This window comes from Crocodylus porosus, unplaced genomic scaffold (assembly GCF_001723895.1).
Source record: "Crocodylus porosus isolate Cpor-Errol unplaced genomic scaffold, CroPor_comp1, whole genome shotgun sequence".
In the NCBI taxonomy this organism is placed as follows: domain Eukaryota; kingdom Metazoa; phylum Chordata; order Crocodylia; family Crocodylidae; genus Crocodylus; species Crocodylus porosus.
In genome coordinates, this window is record NW_017728918.1 from 16,210,968 (window position 1) to 16,222,717 (window position 11,750).

General features: G+C 44.7%; 1 protein-coding gene across 1 annotated transcript in view; it reads right to left on the reverse strand.

Moving 5' to 3' along the window:
* LOC109311612 (b(0,+)-type amino acid transporter 1-like) overlaps positions 1-3,486 on the reverse strand; it is a 22,588-nt gene extending 19,102 nt beyond the window's left edge. Inside the window, exon 1 of the mRNA XM_019537349.1 lies at positions 2,671-3,486. Coding sequence (XP_019392894.1) covers positions 2,671-3,414 — 744 coding nt within the window. The 5' untranslated portion in view covers positions 3,415-3,486. The remainder of the gene's footprint in view (positions 1-2,670) is intronic.
* Positions 3,487-11,750: the final 8,264 nt, after the last annotated feature.

Here is an 11,750-nt window from a genome sequence, read left to right on the forward strand (position 1 = left end):
CAGAGGGTAGGTTTAGGTTAGACATCAGGAGGCGCTACTTCACGGTCAGGGCGGCTAGGGTCTGGAACCAGCTTCCAAGAGACGTGGTGCAGGCTCCTACCCTGGGGGTTTTTAAGAGGAGGTTAGATGAACACCCTGCAGGGGTTGTTTGACCCCAGTACTCTTTCCTGCCATGGCAGGGGGTTGGACTAGATGATCTGTTCAGGTCCCTTCCGACCCTAGAAACTATGAAACTATGAAACAGAGATGAGGCTTGCTGAGAAGCAGACATCAGGATGGAGAGCCTGAGTCATCCCAGGATAAGCTGATTCCTCACCTGCGGCAGAGCTGTGGAATCAGGGACACGGGTAGCCAGGGAAAGAGCGGGGAGGGGCTGGCAAACCAACTGGGAGCTGGGAGAAGCTGCTTGGTCAAGGACCTACAGACAGAAGGCCTCTATCTGAGCTGGAAAGGCTTGTACTGCAGGAACAGACCTGCAGAGGGAATTCCCTGCCTGCATGTGGGGGTGCTGGGGGAGAGAGAGAACCCAGAGAGGAAGTGGGCTGTGAGAATCCCAAATCTGCATGGGTATGTGAGGGGGCACTTAACCCCTAATGTTTTCAGGAGGTATATTTTCTTTAGAAGGAAACTAAAGAAAAGAAGCCCAGTACCTGCCATGTCTGACCAGAGACTCTTTTTTGCTGAGTTACCAAGAAAGAGCGAAGAGTCCACCTTCCCTGAAGCAGCAGGAGCCTCTGCCATCTAGTGGTGAATCCTAATTAATGCTGTGTTGCCATTTATTATTATGGGAAGGGGATTGTGACCAGAGGGAAATCAACCTGGGTTACGGGGAGGAAATTGTTTTAAAGGGTTATAACCAGATAGATGAACGTAATCCACTGAGATTGTCTGATGCAAGTGGGACCACCCAGTGCAGTGGAACTCTTCACCTAATGTTGCAACTGTAAATATTACTCAGATTGTTGGCTGTATTATTAACTATTGATATGTTTATACACACACTCTTGATTAATCATTTCCTTTTTCTGTATATAATTGTACATAATAAAGAAACCAATGTGTTTTTTGGGTTTGGAGTAAACTCTTGGGTGGTGAAGGGGAGGCACACTCCCTTCAATGGGACACCTCCAGTCAGCAGACCTGCCTGGGGGGATTTCCAGGGCTACTGGCACCCAGAGGATCCACAATCCAGCACATCACCCAGCCTAGTGTGCAGGTACAGGTTACAAGAATAAACCGTTTTCTTCCCCAACCCTGTGCTTACAGTTCAGGTGTGAGTGCTAGGAGATGGTAAGGAAGAGACGGCAGTGGAGTTGAGGGAACAGAGGGAAGTGATGGTTGGGGCAGCTCTGTTTGCACTGTGTTAGTACCTACCCCACAATGTCTCTACTGCTATAGTCATTCTTACCTGTCTATGGCCTCAGAACTAGGCTGTCTGAGCACTGATACATCTAAGAATAGCAGCCTCTCTCTTTTTTTTTGTCCTAGAGGTGTTTTTAATTGTTTAGAGTTTTTATTTAAACAATGTTAGTATGTATGAAAGGGACTTGCAGCCTGGAAACAGAGCCCATTTTATGAGTCATCCCCTTGCTGGGGAGCCAGGTCACAGTACAGGGAGCTAGGTCACATCAGGTAAGGGCCCGAAGAGGGAGGGCTGAGGTTTTGTCGGCACTTCCAAGCTTTGCCAGCATAGCTTCGTTGACAGGGAAAAGACATTTCCCTCAGCTAACAGCAAAACCTCTAGTCCAGATTTGGTGAAAGCCCCATTCTGGAAGCAGCTATGAGACAAAGAGGGCTTCTGCTGGCTGGGCTTTGGTCACTGGAGCTGGTGGTGTGGTTGTTTCAGAAAAGCCCCTTTTCTACTAATGGGCCCTGCTTTGTAAAAGAAAATGTGTTCAAAAGACTTTGAGGTTCTAGTGTCTGGGATTATTATTACCCCTTGCCCGATTCTTAATTGTTATTGCTAGAACTTCCTGGGTTTTCCACTGAATTTGATGAAATATCAGTCTGTGGCATAGCATGTTCAACAAGGCAAAAGATTCAATCACATTCAAGTAAATATTTAGAGAGCATGAGGGAGATTTGCTCAAGAGAGGGATTTTCTGTTGCTAACGTCTTGGCTATCTTCAGAGTGCTTATGAGCAACCCTTATCTTCTCAGAGCTGAAAGATTAAGAAAGTTAAGGATTGACTAAATGATTATCACAATTTAGCTGGAATACAAAATGTGTCCTAAGAAAGTGGCAGTTCAGGTCTTGTTTCTCCTGATTGAATGATGTGCTGCATTTCCGTAAGAGTATCACCCTCCATCCTACAGCCTGATGCAGCTGAGTAGTCATGATATTTGGGAAAGGCTGCTATTCAGTGTGACTGATACCTATATTTCAGTCAAATGTTCTGTTAGACATTTGTACGAAGCATGTGCTGCATTTTCACAGCTCTGGGCCTCTGAGGTTTGGTCAGTATTATCATCCTAAGTTGGAAGGGCAAGCATGAGGCACAGAGAGGTTCGATAACTTACCCCAGATCACAAAGCAAACTAAGACTAGACCTCTTACTCCAGCCACTAGAATTACTGCCCCTCTCATGACATATTGTATATAAAATTTATGTGAATTATTTGAAAAGTTAAATAAAGAAGTCGCGTTGAAAACCAGCATTGTTCACTTACTTCAGGCTTCTTAAGCTCCTCAGTCACATAATTCAGGTTGTTCCATCCATCATAAGACCAGAGTCCCTGATAAAATGCCACTCCAACCGGCCCAATACCTGCTGTTGTGTTTTGAAAGGCATTCTGGAAACTTTGAGTTTGTCCATTGATGAGCAACACTATTCCACCCGTTGCAATGACCAGTAAAACCAGGAGTTTGGCAGCTGTAAACACATTCATAACAGAGGTAGCCAACTTCACATTGAGACAGTTGATAATGGTCAACAGCAGGATACAGGTAGCTGCAGTACATTTGACCAGTACCTGAGGTGGGGAGCATCCTGGATAAAATGGAGCAACAGCATATTCAGCAAAGCTTAGAGAGACACCTGCCACACTGGCAGGCCTCACCATAATGACGGAGGTGTATGCACAAAGGAAAGCAGGAAAAGAACCAAAATTCCTCAAAAGGTAAATGTATTCTCCTCCGGACTCTTTAATTATGGTCCCAAGCTCAGCATAAGACAGGGCTGCAAACATCACCAGCAGACCACAAGCAGCCCAGATGATGAGACTGCCAGCAGGGCTACCCATATAGTACAGCACCCACTCTGGAGACATAAAGATCCCAGAGCCAATCATGGTGCCTGCAATCAATGACACTGCACTAATCAGTCCGACCTCACGCTTCAACCTTAAAGTCTCCATCCCTTTGTTTCGATCTGCGGGCGAACCAGATGAGCCAGCTGTCCTCCTTTCAGTCATGCTGGTGCTGGTAGTGGAAGTGTTTGCAGAGAAAGAGACTGTGAGGCTCTGGCTTCTTTTATTAAGTTAATAATTATATATTATATGATTGTAATTAACTTATAATCATAAGTCACTTGAGGTGACATTGTTCACTAGCTTATAGATTGGAAGATACTATCTTTTTTTTGTTCCGGTCTTTATTTTTTTATTACTAGCTTATCATATTAAAGCAGAAAATTGGGTTGGCCTGTTTCATCAGGGCTTAGATCCAGCCAGGTGCTGATCACCTTCTACTCCCATTACAAATAAGAGGTATTGGTAGCACTTTACCTCTTACAGGAGACACTAAGCACTTTGCAGGATTGTGCGCCAGATTACCTAACAGCAGTGCATTTTATGCTTCAAGTGGAATTGGGGACAAACTTCAGATAAGCAAACTTCCCACAAAAAAATGAATCTGTACTTTATTCTCAAGTCTGATTAAAATTCAATATTCCAGCAGTTTACAGAACTGGGACCTCAGACCCTGAGCCTTGCTGGATCTGCTGACTCGGTGTTTCCTATCATCCCAGGGAGATGTTTAGTAAGCTTTTCTCCCATGTTATCGTGGTTTTGCTTAGACAAGCATTGGGTTCAGTGTCTCAATACAGGAGTGAGGGAAATGGGGGAAGCTTCCATCAGAGGCTGCACGCATCATGGGTAAATTCAACAATATATACTCCAGCTCTCCCTGAGTTTACAAGGCAGAGGAGGGAGCATGTGCAAGGGTAGCCATCATCTTCCATAAGGCTAAAGCTCTTGTAAAAGGTACGGCAACACCCACTGCATCTGCTCACCTGGACTTCCTGGGGCCATTCTGCCTGCCTCCACGCACTGCTACATTCCCTTGAAAAACCAACTCCTGTAACACCTTCTTGGGTCTAATAGGAATTTTGCCTGAGGAAGGACTAGCGGGTTTCTCATACAACACATTCATTATGTAATCTTATTTGTTTCAAACACATGCAGTACATAAAAAAAAAAGAACTGATTCAGGGCTCTTGAGGTGTTCAATACATGGAACAGGTGAAAATAAATCCAGCAGCTTCCTTACCCTACAAGCCAGTGTAGCTTTTCTTTTGTGCCATCATGCCATTGTGGCTCTAGGGCTCCAGTCCCACCCCTCTAGGACTGTGGACCTCTGGCCCTCTCTCTACTCTCCGTGGGCTAACCCTCTAAAATCTCTGCCCCTTTTGGGCTGTGGGCTCCCTCTAGGGCTGTACCATAGCTTGTACCCTGCCCCAGCAGGTTCAAGCTTCCTTGTGCCTTCCTAGCACTACTGGGACCTCCATCTCCACTTATGAAAACCCTTAGTATAATTTAATCCAGTCCATCAGATTAAATTATACTAAAAGGGTAAACCATTTGGCTGTAACTAAAACTAGAGACACTCTGGCTCCACACCAACCTTTAGCAATTCTACAATCTCTCAATTCCCTACTTTTCATTTGCAAAGCAGTCAGGTCCCCAGGTCTCAGCCACAATCACCACAGAGTAATTCCTTCCCTAGCAACCTACAAAGTCTAACTGCCTCCTAGCCTCAAACCCTGAGGTTATCTGATGCTTAAACCCAGCCCATCTGGATCATGTGACTTCCCCCCTCCCCATAGCTTTCACAGCTGGTTCTGCTTAGGTTTGCTGGTTAGTCCCCAAGGCAACCTACAGCTGCTGAATTGGTGCTGCCTTAGTCAGGGGAGGGGGGCACATTCCCCCCCATGTGGCCAGTCCTACTGACTGATGGGTGTCCTCTATAGCCAATTCCACCAACTTGGGGGGGGGGGAAATCCCCCACGCCTGATCACACAATGGTCAATTGCTGCAGGCACTTCCGGGAGTGGCTGGGACCTGCTGCAGTGATTAGTCAGTGTTTGCAGGGTGGGCACCAGCACTCCTGCCTGCCCCCTCTGTCCATTACCTGAGTGGTGAGCATGGCCCAACAGGGGATGTACTGCCGCTCTCAGCGAGTGCACATGCACCCCCTATTTGTCACCATTGTGCTAGAGTGTCTGTAGCAGTGCCTCCCTTGCCCCATTAAGTGTCTATGCTTAATAAATATGCCCCTTCCTTGCTCCCTCCCTTGCTCTGCAATAAGCACTCTGGTGCTCAGGCTAGCTCTGTCCTATTGTCCTACTGCAGAGCAGCTGGCTCCACAATAGGCACTCAGAACTCATCCAGATGAGCAAGCATGTGCATTTCTCCAGGGACAAATATGTGCCACTGCTACTTAGCCCCAGGGAACACCCCTACATGTGCACTCTGGTGTGCAGCAAGTTGCCTTAGGTGGGATAGGGGAGGCTGGGGCCAGCAACTAGGCTGGCCCCAGCTGCCTTACCTGGGTTCCTAGGGGCCTCCTGGGGTCCCAGTGGTGCCAACCCAGCAGCAGGGACCCTGGCCAGCAGCTGAAGTTTGGCTCTGGCCAGCCAGGCTCCAGTTTTGGGCACTGCACACTACTACCATGTGCACTACCCTGATTTTTTCTAGCATGGGTGTTGTTGACACCAGAATCTCCTGGTGTCAACTCCCTTCCCCACCTATGCTGCAAATTACCTGTGCGGAGAACACCTGCATGTACAGTGTGTGCATTGTGCAGCGCCACAGACCCTCCCTCATAGTATCTGGCCCCTGACTGCCTATTTCCTTGCAGCCAGCTCACTAGGTGCAACGTTCCCCTGTACCTGGGGAATCCCCTGGGCTGTTTCTTCCTGAAAGTAAAAGAGTCCTACACTCCCTATTACACCTGGGGACAGAACCCAGAAAGCTCATCTCCTTAGCTAAGTGCCTTGCTCAGCCTTAATCAGTAGGTCGTAGAGGGTGACAGGGCTGAAAGTGACCTCCTCAGTCATGAAGCCAAGTGACCTGCTGCTCCAGGCATTGAATCATATAATCTCATATAATGTCTCTCATAAATAATCTGAACTCTTTATCTTAGAAGTTTTTAGGCTGTCTGCCCCCATGGTTCTGACTGGAATACAGTTCCATGGCCTTGCTGCCTTCATTTCTATCCTGACTTTATTTGTAGCCAGTTTATATTAATTTCTTTTGGGGCCCATATTGTCTTGTATCTTAAGCATACACTCTCTTGTGCTTTCTATCTCTGGCCTCCTCCATTCCTGCATTCATTTTTGCAGAGTAGCTCAGCTTCAACAAGAGAGATGGAGGGGACCACACCAATCCTAGCCTCTAGCCTGATACTTAGGGCCCTTTTCCAGGAGGCAGGAACAGGGTAAAAACACACTCAAGCTATACAGGGACTTGAACTCAGGCCTCCCTCTTCCTGGATGAGTGCTCTAACCACTAAGATAATGCATAAAAGCTGGACACCATCCCCTCCTTCTCCAACTGTGTTTTGAAAAGAAAGTGGCAATGGCATTTGGTGAAGTTTCCAGTCTCACCAGTGTGTGTGTGCACTCAGGGCATGCCTACCAGATTGGGACTCTTAGAGTATGTCTACCCTATGTCCCCAGAACCTTTGGGAAGGAATGCTCTGAGCACACCCTGCCCAACCTACTCCTGCTCACATGCACCAAACCTAGAAATGAGGCAGTGAAGATGCCCTGGGGGTGCCCCTGCACTACTTCCTCTTGCATACTGTGGCTTACTGCGCTAAAGCAAGAGACGGGCATCACCACAGGCATGTAGGGAAATCTCAAATGAAACAGGAAGTCACCTAGGAAATTTAGGCACTTCCAGGGTTAGGTGTCTGCAATTATGGACATAGGATTAGGCACCTGTGTTTGTTACAAAGTATAGCATGGTACTTTCATGTACCTAATTATCATTAAAAATCTGGCCTAGAGAGACTAAGTGACTCGGCCAAAGTCCCAGAGTTTGCCGAATTTAGCACGAGTGTTTGTTTATTATAAACTCCTGTAGGCCTTTTCCATATATTCATACAAGTACATCACAAACATTAAGTCAGCTTCATACTACCTCTGTAAGATGAAAAATGTAAGTCATTACTTAAGTGAATCAAGAGGTAAAAATGTATTTCCCTTAGGCCACTCAATAAAGTAGGGGCAAGTATATACAATGCCTGCTCTAACTAATAGATCACAATTCCTGCATCAGAAGTTTATTAATCATTTATTAGGGAATGTGGCCATGCCACCAATTTTAGGCATTAAGTTATATGTAAAGCAATGGTAAAGGCTATTACTTACATTGTATTTAATTTTCTGAATTTTTTCTGAAAATCATCTAGATGATGATATACATATCTGCATATAATTAAGGAGTTTGATGGGAAGCTAGAACATCAATCATAGAGGCACAATCCATTTGAGTATAAAAAGTATATCAAGAAGGCATGGTCAAAGCATACCAGCTTACACAACCAATACTGTTGCACTGGGAAGCAATGTGAGCAGCATCGCATCCAGCGACCTGTAACTCTGTTATGCAATAGGTACCCATTTAAAGCAAAGTTACTTGAGGACAACATTCAACAAAAGAATGTCATTGTTAGCAATCCCTCGATTTGACGATGCTCTCCATGGCTCATTGATAGGTCTTGAGGTGACTTAAGAGTCCCTTAAGAATCCAGTCCTTGAACCACAACCTATACATAGGTTTTTCCACAGGTGAAAGTAGGCCATAGGCCAGGATTTTCCTCCTTTTCCTTCTTCCGCTCTCTCTCTCCTTCCTTCTTGAATGACAGGATGCTTTACCTGGAAATGGGCAGCCACCTGGTTGAAGTTGCAGCGCTATTGGAGTCAGTCAGCAGCCAGCTCCTTTCAAGTCTTGATGTTGGCATCTGGTTTCTTGAGGTATGCCATCAGCATTTCCTCTGGCCACGGTAAGGTCTCAGGCCATTACTAAGCTGGGAGTTGAGCACTTGTTTTGAGGGTTGACAGTCAGGCATCCACACACAATGTCTGGTCCAGGGAAGTTGGTGCTTGAGAATCACTGATTCGATGCTGGTAACACTGGCTTCAGAAAGGATGCTGGCATTTGTATGGTGATCTTCCCATCTGATGTGAAAGATTTTCCAGAGGCATTGTTGGTGGTACTTCTTCAGGCTTTTGAGATGACCATGGTGGGTCACCCACATTCCACATCCATAGAGGAGAGTGAGGTAATGACTGCATTTTAGACCTGGATCTTGGTATCTTTCTCGAGACCGTGATGACTAAAGACATGCTGAAGCAGTTTACTAAAGGAGTCACTTGTGCACTGGATCCTGACCTGGATCTCCTCATCAACATTCCCTCTCTGAGAGAGGAGGCTACCAAGGTAGGGGAAGTGCTTGACCACCTCCAGGAACTTTCCCTCAATGGTAATTTGGGGAGGGGGTTCACATTGGTGGCCCAGATCAGGCTGATTAAAACTTTAGTCTTCTTGATGTTGAGAGAGAGGCCCAGAGTTCAAAAGGCTTATCTGAAAAGATCCAGCATGGTCTGGAGGTTTTCCTCAGTGTGCTCAAGTATGGTGCAGTTGTTGGCATATTGAAGCACAAGGACAGTTGTTTTGACTACTTTGACCAAAAACACCCCAGATTGAAGAGCCCTCCATCCATTCAGTATTCAAATGCCAGTTCCAGAAAGAAGGTGGTCTTCAGTGAGAACCAAGATGACCATTAGAAAAATGGAGAACAGAATTGGAGTGATGATACATCCTTGCTTTACCCCAGTTCAGATGATAAACAAATCTGTCTCCAATCATCTGGAGATAATCAGAAACTGTCATCTGGTTATGGAAAAGCCTCAGGACCTTAATGTACTTTTCTGGACATCTAAATCTAGCCACAAGGTTTTGTGACTGATGGAAACAAAGGCCTTAGTGAGGTGAATAAAGATCATATACAGGTCCTGGTGTTGTTCCCAACACTTTTGTTGGACCTGGCAACAAAGATCATGTCAATTGCTCCACTGGATAGTCTGAAAGCACATTGAGATTTCAGCAGGACTTCCTCAGCAAGAGGTAGAAGATGGTTCAGGGCAAGGATTTTTCCCTGCTGCAAAAGCAGAATGATACCTCAATAGTTCCCACACACAGACTTATCTCCTCTCCTGAAGATAGTCACAAAGTTAGCATTGCTCAGTTCCCCAGGGCTTCATTGTTCCAAATGTGTAAAAATAAATAGTGGAGTCTCAGTAGATTGCAGCCTTGTAGATTTCAGCAGATATACCATCTGGGCCAGTAGCCTTGTTGTTCTTCATTTCCTTGATGGCATGCCACATTTTTTCTAGGATGGGAGGGTTGGCAAGGGATCCCTTTTCAGGGTGTTGTGGGGTGGGTTCAGTGGTGGTGGACTCACAGTTCAGGAATGCCTCAAAATGCTCTTTCCATCCAGCCTGGATAGATTCATTGTCTTTGAGGAGGGTGAAGCCAACCTGCAATCGCAGGAAAGAAGCACCATGGGAAACTGGGCTGTAGATGACCTTTGTGGCCCAGAAAAAAACTATACATGTCATATTTGCCAACATAGAGCTGGTTTTCTTTGATTTTATCTTGCCACCACTGATTTTTGATTTCCCAGATCTTCCTTTGAGCTCTGTCTTCTGCTTAGATAAGGTGTTATTTTGCGAAACAGAATGAGCCCTTCTCCTCCAGTTCAGAGAAGCTTGGATCTCAGCATTGCTGTCATCGAAATACCCTTGAACCTTTGTGTAAATGGATGTGTAGTAGGTTCATGTTCCAGGTGGAATCCCTGCCTGGGTCCAACTCCAGGGTGTCCTCCCCTTCTTACTTGCCCGCCATGTCTTTGAGGTAACTGTTTTAATGGGAGTGTTGGGACAGAACTAACATTCGTGACATATGTGGCTATCAGAGAACTGAAGCAGTTGTGACGTGTATTGTTTACCTTTTTTTCTTTCTTTTTGTTTTTTATGAAATTTTCATAGATTTCATAGACATTAGGGCTGGAAGGGACCTTGGAAGATCATCGAGTCCAGCCCCCGGTAATATAAGGTAATATAAATAATTATATTATTTTATATAATAAAATAACTATTTTAATAGTTATTATTTATTACTAATATTAATATTATTATTACTTATTTTTATTATTTTATTATTGTCAGTTGAAACATTTTACTGTTATTATTAATTGGATTCTAGTGTTATTACTTGGATAGTTTTTTGTTGTTTTTTTTTAATGGTTCCTAGAACAAAAAGACCCTGCACATCTCCAGTTAATGCAACGCCCCCTATAAAACAAAGTAAACTTGACCCTTATTTGATAAAAAAATCAAACTTTAGATATGAATAGCCCACAAGCATATATATCAACATCAAACTCTGTTGCTCATTCAGATTTGGGTGCCAAGATTGTCCTTGATTTTGATTCCTTATTACATAAGGATAAACCTTTACAGGAAGGCATATCTGGACTAGAAGACAACTCTAACTCACATACAACTGAAAAGATCAGAGTCTTTCTTTCTATACTTGCAGACCATGCCCCCTTGACAGCTAAAGCTATTCAACAGATCTTCTCTTGCATGGAATTGTTATATTGCAAAATAGGAGATCTAGAAGTAATGTTAAGAGGGGCTAAGGACAACCTGAGTGAGCAACAGCACTTTGTTTAGAAAAGAAATTTTATTAGAGGGCAAAAGAATGACAGGGATAATAGAAACCCAGACCAGCCAGAGGTTGCGGGGAATACGGATCTCTCAAAAAATACCAATCAGACTACCCCCATTTATCAAAGTGGAACAGGAAATGCCATTTTAATAAAAGATACTATGGCTGTAATAGAATTTCCCCTACCCAATAGTTATATTCCCCTTTGGAATACTCCTGGGAGGGTCATCCAACATCTGCAAACTTTACTGTCTATGAAGGAGGGACGTTAAAAGAGTAACACAATTGTGGCAGGCTTACTGATAGCAGCTGAGCATGTCCAGGCTCAGAGAACCCTCACTGTGATTGGCTTGCAGCCTGGGACACAGTGCACGGAGCCGTTGCTCTGTAAATATGCAGATTAGGCAGAGACAAAGCTCCAGCAGGTTCCTTACTGAAGGTATCTGATGTCAGACTGGGAGTTGGATTTTGCTTATTTCCTGTTAGCAATGAAATTTAGTTTTGCAAATAGCTAATTACAATGCCTTCTCTGTTCAGGGATATAGCTTGTAGCCATGTTGGTCTAGAAAGCAGAGGCAGACAAAATTCTTGGGCTAGAGGCAACGTTTCACAAATGGACTTTGAAATCCAGGGAAACCACACCATCCTTTACCCCCCCTGTGCAAGATGAAGTTTCTTTTCTACCTGGGAGAACTTTTACAATCTTTGAATTCTCCTCTGCCTGATGAAGGGCATTTGGACCCAAAAGCTTGCAAAGAAACACATTTTTTTGCTACTATTTAGTTGGT